The sequence below is a fragment of the Astatotilapia calliptera genome, chromosome 11 (genome assembly GCF_964374335.1).
Source record: "Astatotilapia calliptera chromosome 11, fAstCal68.1, whole genome shotgun sequence".
NCBI lineage: Eukaryota > Metazoa > Chordata > Actinopteri > Cichliformes > Cichlidae > Astatotilapia > Astatotilapia calliptera.
This window is the reverse complement of record NC_137432.1, coordinates 38,209,826-38,224,097: the sequence shown is the minus strand read 5'-3', so window position 1 is coordinate 38,224,097 and position 14,272 is coordinate 38,209,826. Positions and strand designations below refer to the sequence as shown.

Below are 14,272 nucleotides of genomic sequence, written 5' to 3'. Positions count from 1 at the left end.
TAGCTAAGAATCAGAGGTGGTGCTCTGCACACCACCGAACAGCCCAGAGACGGCGGTCGTTTACCCCATAAATGCATTTGATATGTAAATAATAAAATGCACGAACAGTTTGTGAAGGTCTCAGTTTAATGTTTCAGATTATAAACTCTCTCCATGCTGGGACACCTCAGATTCCTGTCTGCTTCCCACAGACTGAACATGGAAACATTTAAACACAGGAAATATCTACAACTCGTGGGAAAATCCCTCATGGGGAAGTGAAAGGTTTGTTGGACGTGACGTAGAAACTCTCACAGGTATTCTCACCTGGCGGAGATTTCAGTTTCATTCATGGACATAATGGTAAATGGCCTGTATTTGTATGACGCTTTACTAGTCCGTAAGGACCCCAAAGCGCTTTACACTATACACAATCATCCACCCATCCACACACTGGTGATGGCAGCTACATTGTAGCCACAGCCACCCTGGGGCGCACTGACAGAGGTGAGGCTGCCGGACACTGGCGCCACCGGGCCCTCTGACCACCACCAGTAGGCAACGGCTGAAGTGTCTCGCCCAAGGACACAACGACCGAGTCTGTCCGAGCCGGGGCTTGAACCGGCAACCTTCCGATTACAAGGCGAACTCCCAACTCTTGAGCCACGATCGCCACATAATCCCACTCATTTAAGCTCCCTGTTACACGTTGTTGTATTTAACTTGAGCTGCTGTAACAAGAGAAGATAAATCATACCCAGCAGCCACTTTATTAGCTACACCTTGCCAGTACAGGACTGGACCCTGTTTCTTCTTCCCAGCATCGACGAGGTTCTGGAAGCATTCCTCAGAGACTCTCCGTGTTGACGTGACACCATCACAGACTTACTGCAGAGCTGTGGACCGCATCCATGACATGTGGTGACTGTGGAGGCGTTTGGAGGATGGTGAACTTGTCACGGACGTGCCAAGAAACCATCACGCCCTCCCGACAGAGAGATCCTGGATGTTGTGGCAGATATTCTGTAGCTCATCTGCTTCAGGGTGTGATGTGCTCAGAGGCGCTCTTCTGCATACCTTTGTTATAATAAGTTATATAAGTTTGGTCATTCTCCTCTGATCTGGGGCACCACCCGAGCAGTTTCTCCCAGAGATCTGTACTCTGTAAACTCAGCAGCTGTACCTAATAAAGTGGGCAGTGAGTGTAGATATAAAACTTCATAGAGTTCATAGAGGCGTACTGCCACCTGCTGGTAGAAAAATATCAGTCGTGTGACGGGAATATTTCTGTTGTTGACATAATTCCACAGATCTTTCCTCAGGATGCGATGAAGTGTTGGAGCGTTCAGCACTCGTCTTTTAGTGTTTCCTGGTTGTAGTGGAGGAATCTGTGGTTCTGCAGGAACACGCAGCTGCTCGAGCTCCGGAAACAAACTCAGGTTCAGGTTCAGGTGAGCTCAGAGGCTTTAAAGACGTGGTGACTTTAAAAGTGTACAAACTGGTCCAGGGACAGTTTTTTAGTTCAGACTCTACAACAGCACGAAGGCCTCTGTGTAGCTGACCTTTGACCTTCGTGTATCAGCTGTTTTACCTCTATAGAAATGAAATCAGAACCAGGGCTGCTGATGTGTAGCACCAAATATTCAACGAGCACTAAAAGTTTGAAAAACCCTTCGTGACCACGCCTCTCGTTTGAAACACGTGACCTCCAAATGAGAAGCTGTCGGCAAAGTTCAGGGGTCACATCCGGACACGCGTCTGTGGTTCAGGCACCAAAAGCACTTTGGTTAAAGGGTCAGTGTGGTCCAATCAGCCGGCCGGATCATGGACCGGTGGCTCGTTTGGAGGCAGAGATTCGTTCTGTTACTTGGGATGCTGTTAGCCTAGCTTAGCATACAGGCTGAAGGCTCATGCTTCTTCCTGTTTCTTCACTGCGTCCACGACAGGAATGTAATGACAGCTGCAACAGGAAGTGAGCTGAGGCGGGGCTAACAGCATCTCAGAACCTTTCCTTTAACACAGATTTAACTGAGCGCGTCCTCTGAAGTCCTTCTAATATCTGAGGCTGAACTCACACTGGTTTCACTGGTTACTCGCTGACTTTTGTCCACACTGGTTTTCCCAGCACGGGCCTCCCTCTCTCACCGCTTTCAGAGACTCTCATTGGTCGAGGAGGTCCCGGCCTCCCTCAGCCCGGCTGGCTGCAGCTCGTGCTTCTTCATGTGCTTCCTGAAGACTCGGGCTCCGCTCAGGTTCTTCTGGCAGATGTCGCAGAAGTACGGCCGAGCCTCCGAGTGCACGTCCACGTGGTAGGTGAGCTCGAGGGCGCGGCTGAAGCTCTTGCTGCACAGCGGGCACTGGTAGCGGACGCCCGAGTGCGTCAGCTGGTGCTCTTTGAGCGAGCTGCGCTGCTTGAAGGTCTTGGGACAGATGGGGCACTGATACGGCCGGGCGTCGGTGTGCAGACGCTGGTGCCGGCGCAGCGCGCTGGAGAAGGTGAAGCTCTTGCTGCAGATGCTGCAGGTGTAGGGTCTCTCTCCCGTGTGGATCCTCTGGTGCTCTGTCATGTGCACGTGCTGGATGAAGCTCTTCCTGCAGGTGGGGCACTGAAAGGGACGCTCGCCCGAGTGGATCCGCAGGTGCTTCTGCAGCGCCGACGCTTTGAAACAGTCGCGCCCGCAGACGGGGCAGCAGTGCCGTGATTTCCCATCAGCCCCACTGTCGGCCTGTGGATTCAAGGGTCCGCGAGGACTTGTGGGCCCATCGCGATCTAAGGATCCATCAGGGTGTAAAGGTACATCAGGAACTGTGGGCCCGTCAGGGTCTGTGGATCCGTCAGGGTCTGTGGGCCCGTCAGGGTCTGTGGGCCCGTCAGGGTCTGTCAGAGACATCAGAGAGAACTCAGAGGAACACCGACTGCTGCTGAGGAGAGTGCCTGCAGGCTTTATGAGGGCAGTCAGCGTTTCAGGGTCAAACATGCAGCCATCCAATCATCATTTAGAAAAAAACCAAACTGCCGCTGCCCTCACAGAGCCAGTCGGGAACAATCAATAACTAATTAGTTAAAGATGAAGACTCACTGCCGCGCGCTGGCCTCCAGTCCTCTTCCTCACCATCAGAGTTTATCAGCCCGCTCACGTCTGGCTCTTTATGCTCCTCGCTGTTGCCCCGCCCCTCAGTGGGGCGGGGTTTGTTAACAGAGGGCTCAACTCCGGTGAAAACATCTACGGAGGTCTGTAGAAGTAGACAAAGACAGGAGGAAATCAAACTACAGTTAAATGTTAGCGTGATTATGTCTCCAGATAAATGGAAGTAATTTAAAATCAGTGTGACGTGATGTGAATGGCGAGCACGCGGGTTCACACAGAGGACCGGAGCGTCTGTCGGTGAGGCCTTTCATTTACAGCTGCTGCGTTCTGTGCTGACCTCGTTCTGCACCTCAGACCTGCACACAGGTTCACCTGAGACCAGCTGTTTTCTTACCTGCTCATTCACGCCTTCATCCACCTCCTCCTTCTTCTTCATCCCCAGCTCCACCTTCCCGCCCTCGATCTTCATGTCGAACCAGAACACCTGAAAGATGCACAAAATCTGATCTGAGTGCAGTTTCTATCTCCCGCCTTCAGTCAAACGCACGCTCAGATGAAAGAGGTTTGAAGTCTGGGCGTCACCTTGTCGGCGGGGTCGGCGATGAGCCCGTCCCTGATGTGGGTCCTCATGTGCTGGCGCAGCAGGCAGGGCTTCAGGAAGCTCCGGGGGCAGATGCTGCAGGCGTGCGGCTTGTCGGCCATGTGGGTCTTCCTGTGCACTCGCAGGGTGGCCGCGCTGCTGAGGATCTTCGCGCATACCGGGCAGCGGTGCGGCTTCTCCGAGTCGTGGACCTTGGCGTGCTCCAAGAGAGCCGACATCCCCGGGAAGCTCCTCCCACAGCTGAGGCAGCTGTGGGAGGAGCTTTCCTTCGGAGTATCGGTGCTCCCGTCTGAGGACGAACAGGAAGAGGGAGTGAAGGACGTGCGTAACTCAGCTGTTCATGTCACCTGGTGCCGTATCGTTAAAGCTCGCTTCAGTGTAAACCTGAGCTCCACGGTTCCTTCAGCCTGTTCCCACCCACACAGATTTACCCACTGCCACAGCCCACCCGAGTGACGCTGACCAGTGTGAGAGGAACTTGTTCCACTTTCTAAAACACAACAACAAGCTCAGTCACTTTAAATGTCACATCCTTTTTCTTATTTTGGTCCCTGATGCAGAATTATTCACAATCACCGGACCTGACAACCCTCTGCAAACGTCCTCCACAGCTGTTCAGACCTCACTGCTCTCTCCAAACATCACTCAGTTCATGCCGCACTAAATTCACTCACACAGCTCAGTCTCGATCTCAGCACACTGCCTAACGCCCGAGTCCTCGCCAGCTAATCTGCTGTAGGACACGCAGGAGCACGCCAACATCCAACAGCAGCACACCGGCGCCGAGGAAAGGTGTTAGCTGAGATGTGACGGATGTTCAGGGATAACGTTTACACTCTGGAGTCATTCAGGAGAAAAAGCCTCCGTGGATTCTCACAGACTAAAAGGACGGACAGCTAAACTGTGGAGAACATAACGTGTGGCATGAAATGAAAAGCTGCTTTGCCGCAGCGCGAACGGGCCGACCCGTCTGAAACGAGGAGCTGGAGTTTCTCACCGGTCGCCGAGTCTGCGTTCCCGTTCTCCACTTTCATCCCGCTGAGCGATTCACCCGTTTTCTGGAACAGAGCGCAGATCTGAGGTCAGTTTACCTGCATCAGCTGTGAGCAGATTATGAAGCTAACCTGCGGCTCCTACATTTCAAACACGTCCTCCATTGAGGACGTCAAATAATCCTCTTACATTCTGCACTTATTTCCAATTTCTGCATGTTTCTGAAGTCGAGGCTGACTGCTCACCGGCTGGTCTGAAGGCTGTGATTGGTCGTCAGCGGCGGCGGTGCTGCACTCTTCCCTGCCGTGGATCTCCTGATGCTTCCTCAGCACTCTGAGCACAGAGAAGCGCTTCATGCAGACGTCGCACTGGTACGGCCTCTCTCCGGTGTGAGAGCGCATGTGCTCCTTCAGCCGCGACGCTCGGCCGAACTCTCGGCCGCAGACGCCACAGGTGAACTGCTGCGCCCTCTGGTGGAGCTGCCGGTGCTGCAGCAGCTTCTCCACAGACAAGAAGTCCTTCTGACACAGGAAGCAGTGAAGATTCATCTCCCCCTGAGTTTCAGACAGACGGAGAACAACCTGAAGCTTCAACTTTTAGCTCAAGCCAACTCACAGCAGCAGCTTTACATCTTTACAAGGAGGAAGACAGAACCAGGCTCGGGAAGAGAAAGCAGAGAATAAACAGAGGTAATGCTGATAATGTCTGTCTGAGTGCAGACGAGACACCCGATATCTCGCCCTCTGTGGCGACACGTTGTGTCTTAAAATAAAGACCTGAGAATCGAATCGCAGACTCGGGGGTCAGAAGGGCGTCGACTACGATAATGAGTCCGACCTGGAGTTGAAGAGACAAAATGATCCCTGAGAGGAACCAGGAGAGCAGAGGGGACCCTGTCCCAGCGCTCTGCTGTCAGGTTAACACCTGGTGTTCAACATCTGGTTCTCCAGCTGTGGGGGGACACGTTACTGTTCGACTTCACTGGGAATTGTCTGATGTTTCCTCAGAGAACGTCAGTCTTCCTTCTCTCTCCCCAACCAATCACAGCAGATGGCCCCGCCCCTCCCTGAGCCTGATTCTGTCCGAGGTTTCTTCCTGTTAAAAGGGAGTTTTTCCTTCCCACTGTCACCAAAGTGCTGCTCATAGGGGGTCATATGACTGTTGGGTTTTCTCTGTATGTATTGTTGTAGGGTCTACTGTACAATATAAAGAACCTTTGGAGCTTTAAAACTGAATTGGATCGCTGTGAGCTCCACCTCCAAACAGAACTTCGGACTTGGTGTTTCTCCTGTTATCCGTCCGAGTCCTGAATTCTGCTTGACTGGTCCAAATGAATTCCTGCCTCTTTTCCCAGGATTTCAGTGTGAAGTTGGAGGAGGTCAGGGCAAAGCGTGACACTAAGTGAAACTAAGTGAATTTAAGCTTCAGTTCGTTGAGCTTGAACCTGATTTTATTGCTTATGACAGACAGAAACTGCGAGGAGCGGCGCGTGAGCCAGAAACAGCCAATCACAGCGAGCCTCTCGCCTACTTTAAGTCACGACACAAAAGGAAAATGTGACACTTCTAAGGAAACTGTTCACACAGACCAATCCCTCCTTTCACACTCTTCCAGCAGTCATGTGACCACACCTGTGTAACACTCACCTCTCCGTCGACACCTTCGACTTTGACCACCTGGATCTGCTCGGCGTGCTTCTGCAGGTGTTTCCTCAGCAGACCCGGCCTGTTGAAGCTCTTGCCGCACAGCGAGCAGGGGTGCGGCTGCTGCCCCGTGTGCAGCCTCACGTGATCCCTGAAGGACGACGCCGTGGAGAAAACCTTCTCGCAGACGGAGCAGGAGTACAGGTTCTGTCCCGTGTGGGTTTTCTGGTGGTCGACGAGCCCCGTCCTGGAGGCGAAGCTCTTGGGGCACAGCGAGCAGAGGAACGGCCTTTCTCCAGTGTGAGTGCGCTCGTGCTGGACGAGGTGGCGCCGCTGGACGAATCCTCTCCCGCACACCGAGCAGCAGTGGGGTTTCTCTGCGGCGTGGCCGAGCCGGTGACGCCGCAGGCAGCTGAGCTGGGCGTAGCTGACACCGCAGTCGGGGCAGGAATACGGCTTCTCTCCGGTGTGAACCCGCTGGTGGACCGCCACGTTTATCTTCTTTGTGAAGCGTTTGCTGCACAGCGAGCAGCTGTAGGGCTTCTCGCCCGTGTGGGCGGTCATGTGATCGACCAGGCGGGAGGGACGCGAAAACTCCCGGCCGCATACCGAGCACCGGTGGCGGCGCTTTGACCGGTGAGCGCTGTCTGAAGCCGGTTCATCTGGTACAGAGAGACTCTGCACACCTGGATCGAGCCCCGCCCCTGCAGGACACAAACACATAAATGATCATTAAAATCACGTTTTATTTTATTATTTTTATTTATTTATTTTTTGATGTTGGAGTGTTTATTTTTAAAATCTAACCTTTGACTGTTGAATGAAATGTGAAGATAGTAATGGGTGAGGACAGTGATGAGACCACTGGGATTATCTTAGCATGGATACTTTATACTTATAAAGTAATTATATTAGCACATTTTCCCCAGTGTGTAGAAGAGATAAGCAATGCCTAGTGCTGAAGGTTACAGTCCCGCTGTTCTTTCCCCAACATAACCACTCAGACTGGCCATAATCATTCTCATTTCATATGGCGCAGTCCCAGGCAGTGCCATGTAATTGTACTCGCAAAGAGCCGTGTAATATTATGCACACCCTAGAAAGAATGTATCAGAAGAATATGACACATGCTTTTAAAATGTCCTTTTACAGTAATGACACTGACATTGCTGTGGCAGTTGAAGGGCACACAGTGGGGTTGCATAATCTGCAAACTGGGAGGAATAAAAAAATGTATAAAGATATATTTTAAAGTTTTGTGGGATCAACTTAGTATTTCAAATCCCCATTAAATGAACATAGACTAGTCAGGTGGACACAATGTCTTGCATATTTTTCTATTTGCTATAGAAAAGTAGTAGCTCAATTTTGTTTCCTATTTTCTTTTTTTTTCTTTTTTTTTGCCTGTCCCGTTTGGCTCTTTTGCATCAGAATTATTGTCTAAAGGCAAAGAAAGATGCCCAACGGATTTACTTTACCAAACTGACCATCCCAGCCTTGCCGTAATGGTCCATTTGATTCACCTTTTATTGTTTATTTTATTTTCACTTACTGAATGCGGGACAGACTTGACTGGGGGAAAGAGAAATCACGTTTTAAAGGATTTCAACTTTCAATATGTATCACGTGAAAACCAATCAGAAGAGCAGCGGTAGAGGAGGACGCTGGGCAGACGCTCCTCCTGCAGCCTGTTGCTGATACCTGCAGAGCTGTTGGATCCAGCCTTGGCCTGATATCAGCGCTCCCCCCGTAACTCCGCTCTGACACTAAAATAACCCAACGAGGGTCCCTAACCTTGAGCAGGGAGCTGCTGACAGTCCTCTCCTGTTTCCTCAGGCTCCTCCTTCACTCCATTCATCTCCTCATGCTCTCCTCCTCCTCAGTGTTGATGCGTCTCCTTCAGGCTTCTGAAATAATAATAATAATAATAATTGCATTTATAAAGCGCTTTTCGAGACCCTCAAAGCGCTTTACAATTCCACTGTTCACTCACTCTCACATTCACACACTGGTGGAGGCAGCTACAGCTGCAGCCACAGCTGCCCTGGGGCAGACTGACAGAGGCTGCCATATCGCACCTACCGCCTACTGGCCAACACCAGTAGACGGTAGGTGAAGAGTCTTGCCCAAGGACACAAGGACCAGGACAGAGAGAGCTGGGGATTGAACCAGCGACCTTCCGGTCCCTGAACCACATTCGCTCCGACCAATAAACAATTGTTCACAAGCTTCCTGCTCACAATGAAAGCACCACAGAGTGTTAGTGTGCAGACGTACCTGAAGCCTGGTTGGTTTCCTCTGAGATGAGCCGCATGAAGCCGCCGTCGCCCGGCTGGAGTGAATCCTCACACTGAGACAGAAGCAAACATTAATCAACCTTAAACGTTCGTCAGCGTCTGCGACACCACTCTGTCCTGATGACACACCGATGAGCCAGCGTGGCTCACCATCATCAGGAGTCTTCTCTCATTCCTCTGTCCTCGTGACCTGAAAAGAAGCCTCGGCGCTCCACGCTGACGGATGTTTCACTGATCGGTCGCTTTGAATCAGCTAGATCGATACACCGCAGCCCCGCCTCCTCTCCATTTGCACACAGCATCACTCAACTTAACTTCATCATCCTCCGGACCTCTCCACGTATCACTGGACGCCTCCTCCCCACAGACCGCTACCCTACTGGGGGCCACTTCTCCAACAGAAGGGAAACAAGGAGAATTTAACCTTTATCTGTTCAAATCATGGTCAGTATGTGCGAGGTGGTCAGGAGGTCCAAAAGTGAGTCTGCAGCCATCTGTGAGACATGGTGGAGGCTCTGTCCTGGTTTCAGCTGCATGTCAGCCAGCATTGGAGAGCTTTGATCAAACTGATCAAGTATGATCATCAGAGTTTGATCCACCATGCAGGAACATCTAGAAACATCTGATTGGCAGCACCTGCCAACGCAGTGAAAGCACATCTGGATAGAAACACATGCAGTGAATCGCCACAGGTAGTTTTAGACTCAGATCAATTGTGGGATTAAGTACTGAACAGTCGTGAGCAACGTGATGCTGCCGCACAGTCGACGGCAAAACGACACGGGAAGCCGAGCTCGACTCCGCGGGTACCGCATGCTGCGCTCTGTTGGTCACAGGGAGCTGAGATAAAGAAACACATCGGTGCGTTTGTAAGAACACTGTTATTATAACGTTACAGGACACTGTGCCAGCGCTACAGGACGAAAGAGACTGAACAGAAAATGTGAATGTACCTTTAAGCTTCATGCTATTAAAAAGTCACTTTATAACAAAATAAATACAAACCAACAAAAATATCTTTCATACAAAAAGTAAACTTTGTTCAAATGTGTATTGTCCACATGAACAGTATGTTTGAAATCCATTTGTACGTTTTATTTTTAAATGTTCAATTAATTTTGTTTGTGCTCCAAATAAATTAGAAATTGCCCTCTTCTCTTGTTCTGTGCCCCACCTGAGCCCCAGGTGTGGGACCGTCACTGTGGAACACCATAAGTCATGGATGGGCCTCCCCAGAGCCCGGACCCCTGAAGCAGTGTGGGATCATCCTGACAGGGAACAGAACAACCGGCAGAAACATCCAAAGCAGCAGGCTGGAGAGCTGCTGGAGGAAGCTGCCCGAGTGGTTCAGTGTTTGCACATATTTCACATTTTCATCACAGAACATAAAGAAATGAGAGGTGGCTCAAGACTTTTGCACAGCGCTGTGTGTCTTTGTCTGCTCTCACTGTCTGTTTCTTCTTCCTTTACCGCACGGTGAGCATTAAAGTGTGTGTTCGGAGCTTCCTGATCACACAGACAGCAGCTCGGAGCTCACGCTGATGGTTTTTGGTGCTTTAACTCGGAGCATCAAACGGACAGCCAGCTAGCCCATCAGCTAGCCTAGGAGCTAGCCCGCTATGTTAACGTAAAGCGTTCAGAGAGAAGCCCGGAGCTTCAAACACACTCGTCCGTACAGAATGGGCAAAGAAACGCCCGAAAAAGGATCTAAACCCGACGGTGTTACAGGAGCATCCCTGACAGCAGAGCGGCTGATGCTTAGCTGTGAGTGCGGCTAGCGCATGCTAACGCTAATTAGCTGTGATGGAGGCGGAGCGCCGGTTTAAAGGCTTCACAGCCGCCTTTGGCGAGCTAACCTGCAGGTGTACGGATGGAGCTCTCACCTGTCTGTCAGCAGCACTCACACCGACTCCAGGAGAACTGAAAACCGGAGAATGTTTTTAAAAAAATGAAGAGCCAGACAGCAGGTGAGTCCCAACTGAACCCAACAGTGCTGCCGCCGCTGGCCGGAAGGTGAACTACAACAACACTGCAGCGAGAGGCGGGCGTCCGCGTGCGCTCACGCACACTTGAGGTGACACAAAAGGAGCCAGATGTTTCCATCTACGTCATCATACTTCACCTCAGCCTCACCAACATCTGCAGCAGCTTCACAGTCACCTGTGAACTCTGCGGGTGAGACTGCAACAACCTGGAGGTTACTCACCTGGAACTCATGGACAGGTTATCACACAGGTCAAGCCAAGGCCTTTATTTTATTCTTCCTCCCACATGAAGGCAAACTGAATATTTGAGCTTATTCATCTCTTCATCAAATATGCAACACGGCGGCGAGGCTGCCTCTGTGAAAGGCGGCGCTGCCTGTTTTTTAGGGACTTCCCTCTGAAATGTGACCTCGACACGTCCTGTAAACAAACACCAACTCAAACTGAAGTGACGACAACAACAACAGTGTGGGGTTTTTTTAGGATGAACAGGAAGTGTCTTTAATTCTGGACACTGACAGCAGATCATCACAAACATGGAGCTGAGTGAAGCTCAGGACCGTCGCCGCCGCTGGCAGGAGGTCACCACACACACCTTGCACCCCTCCCCCCACAGTCAGTCTACTGCTTCTTCTTCACCACGTGAGCGCAGTCATATTTGCCCCGCACCACGGTGAGTTTGACCCCGGGCAAGTCCTGTGTCCGACCCCCCTGCACAAGCACCACGTTGTGCTCCTGCAGGTTGTGCCCCTCCCCGGGAATGAACACCACCGCCTCCTTCCCGTTGGACAGCCGCACGCGGGCGCACTTCCTGTTGGCGGAGTTGGGCTTCTTGGGCTTTCGGATCATCGTCTTCAGGATGACCGCCTTCAGCTGGGGGCGGCCAAACGTGGCTCCAACGGCTTTGGGAGGGACTTTGGGCTTCCCTTGGCGATGCATCTGGTTGAGCGTGGCCATGGTCCTGGACAGGAGGGGGGCGGTCCATGCAGAGGCGTGCTGGGACGCTGCAGAGGGAGGGGTTTATGGTTAAACACTGAAATAAAGTCGGCGCTTGTTCACCTGATGTCTGACACACACCTTGAATCAGCGACGTCAGTGCCGGTCTCAGACTCCACAGAGACGCCATTCCTGAAACATCAGACGAGAACATCTGTCAGGAGACCGTCAACCATCAGCTGACACGCCCACATCAAACACTATTAAACTATTATACTATACTGAAACATTATTTCAGGTTGGTATTTTGGGCTGGGTCACCTGACCCCTCAGCGGGTTGCATCTTTTAACGTCAGCTCCGCCCAAACTTTTCATCAGCACTTTAAAATCAAACGTCTGCGACGCGTTTGGGACGACTCGTCACAGGACTCTGGCATTTATTCAGGAAACAGAGCGGTCCTCGTCTTTGTCCGTCAGACGAGCGTCGGCGCAAAGCTCGGCTTGTGTCTCGTGTTATAAATCAAACAGCTCACTGACAGCTGGACTCGCTCATCGGCTGTGAAACTTTACTTCCTCCCTGCGAGGTCAGTTTGGCTGTTATTACACGTCAGCACCTGTAACAGTACAAAAACATAAAACTGCAGCTCTGCAGCTGTTAGACTGCACGTGAAACACGTTGTGTATAAAGGCTCATTTGCATCATGGAGCCCTGCTCTCTAGAACTGACTGTGTGTGAAGCTGGATTTAAGAAATAGTGCTTTATAAAGTTTTTAACAGCATGTTTACAGCCATCTCGTTTCAGTACAGGTGGTGTTGGTTGGTCACAGCTACAACAGTTTCTCTAACTGACCTCAGGTCAGCAGGAAGTGTGTGCCAAGAACAGCACCACAGTAACTAGAAGCATCCTCAGCTCTGAGATCTGATCTGGGCACAAAGACCAGCAGCTGGTGGCCGACAGGTGTGTCCGGGTTCTGGTGGCGTACTCGGAGAACAAGCCGCTGAGAGCTTTGAGCTGATGGAAACCATTTTAAAAGGTGACTGTGCAGGACTGGGAGCCAGTGACGTGTTACCATAATCTAACCTGCTCGATATGAAACATGAATTCATCTGATTACAAAGAAGCTGAAAAGAAACTAAAAGGTTCGTCTTGGCAGCAGGACACGAGCTTTCCGTGGCTTCTCTAAAATTACTGCAGATTAAACCTTTGTTTTTACGCGCGAGCACGCAGCAGCTCTCGGTGGGTCCTCGTGCACGCGTCAGCGTTTAACGTCTGTTAAACTCACGAGAACTGAACGCGTGCAGTTGTTCCACTAAACCTGGGGTGGGCAACTCCAGGCTCGGGGCCGGTGTCCTTGAACCAACACAGCTGATTTAAAGGCTAAATTAGCTCCTGCAGTTCTCCAGAGGTTCTCCTAATCATGTGGTTCAGGTGTGTTGACCCAGGGTGCGATCTAAAACCTGCAGGACACCGGCCCTCGGGGCCTGGAGTTGCCCACCCCTGCACTAAACTCCTGTGGAAGGAGCACACCTGTGCACGCGCTGATGTTTATACGTAGACAGCGTGGCTAACGCTTAACATCGGCTAGCTTCAGGACACACGCGCACACACACAGGGGTTACCGGAAGTTTGCTCGCTCCACGCACACCTGCTGAGAGTCCCGGACAAACAGCCTCCGCGCCGGCGGAAGGAATCGGAACTCTGACCGGTCAAAGTATTGACGGCATTCCAGTGAAATCTATCAAGGACGTCGCGGCACGAGCACCACGACCTCTCAACAACCCGGAAATCCTTCCGCTGTCAGTGCGGCCTCCACTGGCGCATTACTGCCCCCTGCAGGACGAAATATGGCCTGCATTTGTATAGCGCTTTACTCGGTCCCTAAGGACCCCAAAGCGCTTTACACTACATCCACCCATTCACACACTGGCAATGGCAGCTACATTGTAGCCACAGCTGCCCTGGGGCGCACTGACAGAGGCGCCCCAGGACCAGCGGACGGGGTCACTTCGCGTTTCTCCTGATTTCTTCTTCTTCCTCCTGCCGTCCATCCATGAACCTCCTGAGCTCCTCTTCTCCTCCCTCCTCCGCACATGCTCAGACCTTCACAGCAGGCCTCACCTCGGTCTTTAAACCTTCCTTTTCACTCGTGCCGCTCTCCTGTCAGAAATCACGACTCATCTCCTCGCAGCTTCTCTGTACGTTTTCATTGTATTCTACAGTTTGTAATAAACGTCATCGTCACCAACACTTTATTTAAACACTTATTTAAATGTTTTTTCCTGCTTATCATTGTGTATTATTCTGTTTTTATTGCATTTGGCTCTGTTATCAGTTCAGGAGTACAGGTGGCGCACTTTGGTTTCAGACTCTGTAATTACTCTGCAATGGGGTTTTCAGCCAGAGCCGATTCAAGAAGGTCAGCTCAAGTCCTGATAAGTGGCTGAGGCTCCAAGGTTTCGTGCTTCACACATGTCAGCTGATCTCTATCAGACACGGTTACACATTAACCAGGTGGTCCACAGGTGTGCAGGACAGGTAAAGCAGCTACAGCCTCGCTCCGAGCTGCAGTCAGTCGGAGTGAAGATGAAGATGAGGCCGCAGCTGCTCCTGGTTCTGACGGCGGTCGTCTGCGCTGCCGCCAAGCCTCTGAGCAAGGCGGCGATGACGAGTAACAAGCTGCTGCTGATCTCCTTCGACGGCTTCAGGTGGGACTACGACCAGGACGTGGACACGCCGAACCTGGACCAG

The 14,272-nt window shown here is 51.5% G+C and overlaps 3 protein-coding genes across 10 annotated transcripts in view; 1 reads left to right on the top strand and 2 right to left on the bottom strand.

The window, feature by feature from the left end:
- Positions 1–1,422: 1,422 nt before the first annotated feature.
- Positions 1,423–10,860, bottom strand: LOC113031818 (uncharacterized). 4 transcript variants are annotated; one of them, XM_026184258.2, is made up of 11 exons: positions 10,486–10,603; positions 8,753–8,991; positions 8,583–8,655; positions 8,100–8,212; positions 6,309–7,009; positions 4,908–5,216; positions 4,667–4,727; positions 3,651–3,958; positions 3,463–3,552; positions 3,060–3,213; positions 1,423–2,857 (listed from the first exon to the last, which is right to left on the bottom strand). In XM_026184258.2, the coding sequence occupies exons 4-11, from the start codon at positions 8,161–8,163 to the stop codon at positions 2,130–2,132; spliced, it is 2,415 nt and encodes an 804-aa protein (XP_026040043.1). In that variant the 5' UTR covers positions 8,164–8,212; positions 8,583–8,655; positions 8,753–8,991; positions 10,486–10,603; the 3' UTR covers positions 1,423–2,129. The 4 variants fall into 4 exon arrangements, with proteins under 4 accessions (XP_026040043.1, XP_026040044.1, XP_026040041.1 ...); XM_026184259.2 differs by lacking the exons at positions 8,753–8,991; positions 10,486–10,603 and adding an exon at positions 10,809–10,860; XM_026184256.2 differs by lacking the exon at positions 8,753–8,991 and having other exon boundaries at positions 10,486–10,625.
- A 201-nt stretch (positions 10,861–11,061) lies between these two features.
- Positions 11,062–13,355, bottom strand: mrps12 (mitochondrial ribosomal protein S12). Of its 4 annotated transcripts, none has more exons than XM_026184262.2 (3): positions 13,144–13,355; positions 11,665–11,715; positions 11,062–11,591 (listed from the first exon to the last, which is right to left on the bottom strand). In XM_026184262.2, exons 2-3 carry the CDS (start codon positions 11,711–11,713, stop codon positions 11,209–11,211), a joined length of 432 nt encoding a protein of 143 aa, XP_026040047.1. In that variant the 5' UTR covers positions 11,714–11,715; positions 13,144–13,355; the 3' UTR covers positions 11,062–11,208. The 4 variants fall into 4 exon arrangements, with proteins under 4 accessions (XP_026040047.1, XP_026040048.1, XP_080164734.1 ...); XM_026184263.2 differs by having other exon boundaries at positions 13,170–13,341; XM_080308608.1 differs by lacking the exon at positions 13,144–13,355 and adding an exon at positions 12,807–13,049.
- LOC113031819 (ectonucleotide pyrophosphatase/phosphodiesterase family member 7) overlaps positions 12,454–14,272 on the top strand; it is a 9,553-nt gene continuing 7,734 nt past the window's right edge. The window contains exons 1-2 of one of the 2 annotated variants that reach the window (XM_026184260.2): positions 12,454–12,557; positions 14,047–14,272. The exon at positions 14,047–14,272 is cut by the window's right edge and continues 85 nt beyond it. In XM_026184260.2, coding sequence (XP_026040045.1) covers positions 14,108–14,272 — 165 coding nt within the window. In that variant the 5' untranslated portion in view covers positions 12,454–12,557; positions 14,047–14,107. Of the gene's footprint in view, positions 12,558–13,898 lie in introns of those variants that run through there. The other variant, XM_080308607.1, reaches the window with a different exon arrangement.

What these genes read in the sequence shown, in the direction of transcription:
- LOC113031818 (XM_026184259.2), bottom strand. Translation starts at nt 8,163, where the DNA reads ATGAATGGAGTGAAGGAGGAGCCTGAGGAAACAGGAGAGGACTGTCAG. An exon ending in ATGAAGGCGTGAATGAGCAG is followed by an intron (nt 3,214 to 3,462) that starts GTAAGAAAACAG and finishes CTACTTCTACAG; the next exon opens with ACCTCCGTAGATGTTTTCAC. An exon ending in CTGGAGGCCAGCGCGCGGCA is followed by an intron (nt 2,858 to 3,059) that starts GTGAGTCTTCAT and finishes TGTCTCTGACAG; the next exon opens with ACCCTGACGGGCCCACAGAC.
- mrps12 (XM_026184261.2), bottom strand. Translation starts at nt 11,866, where the DNA reads ATGCAACCCGCTGAGGGGTCAG. An exon ending in GCAACCCGCTGAGGGGTCAG is followed by an intron (nt 11,716 to 11,844) that starts GTGACCCAGCCC and finishes CTGATGTTTCAG; the next exon opens with GAATGGCGTCTCTGTGGAGT. An exon ending in ACTGACGTCGCTGATTCAAG is followed by an intron (nt 11,592 to 11,664) that starts GTGTGTGTCAGA and finishes CTCCCTCTGCAG; the next exon opens with CGTCCCAGCACGCCTCTGCA.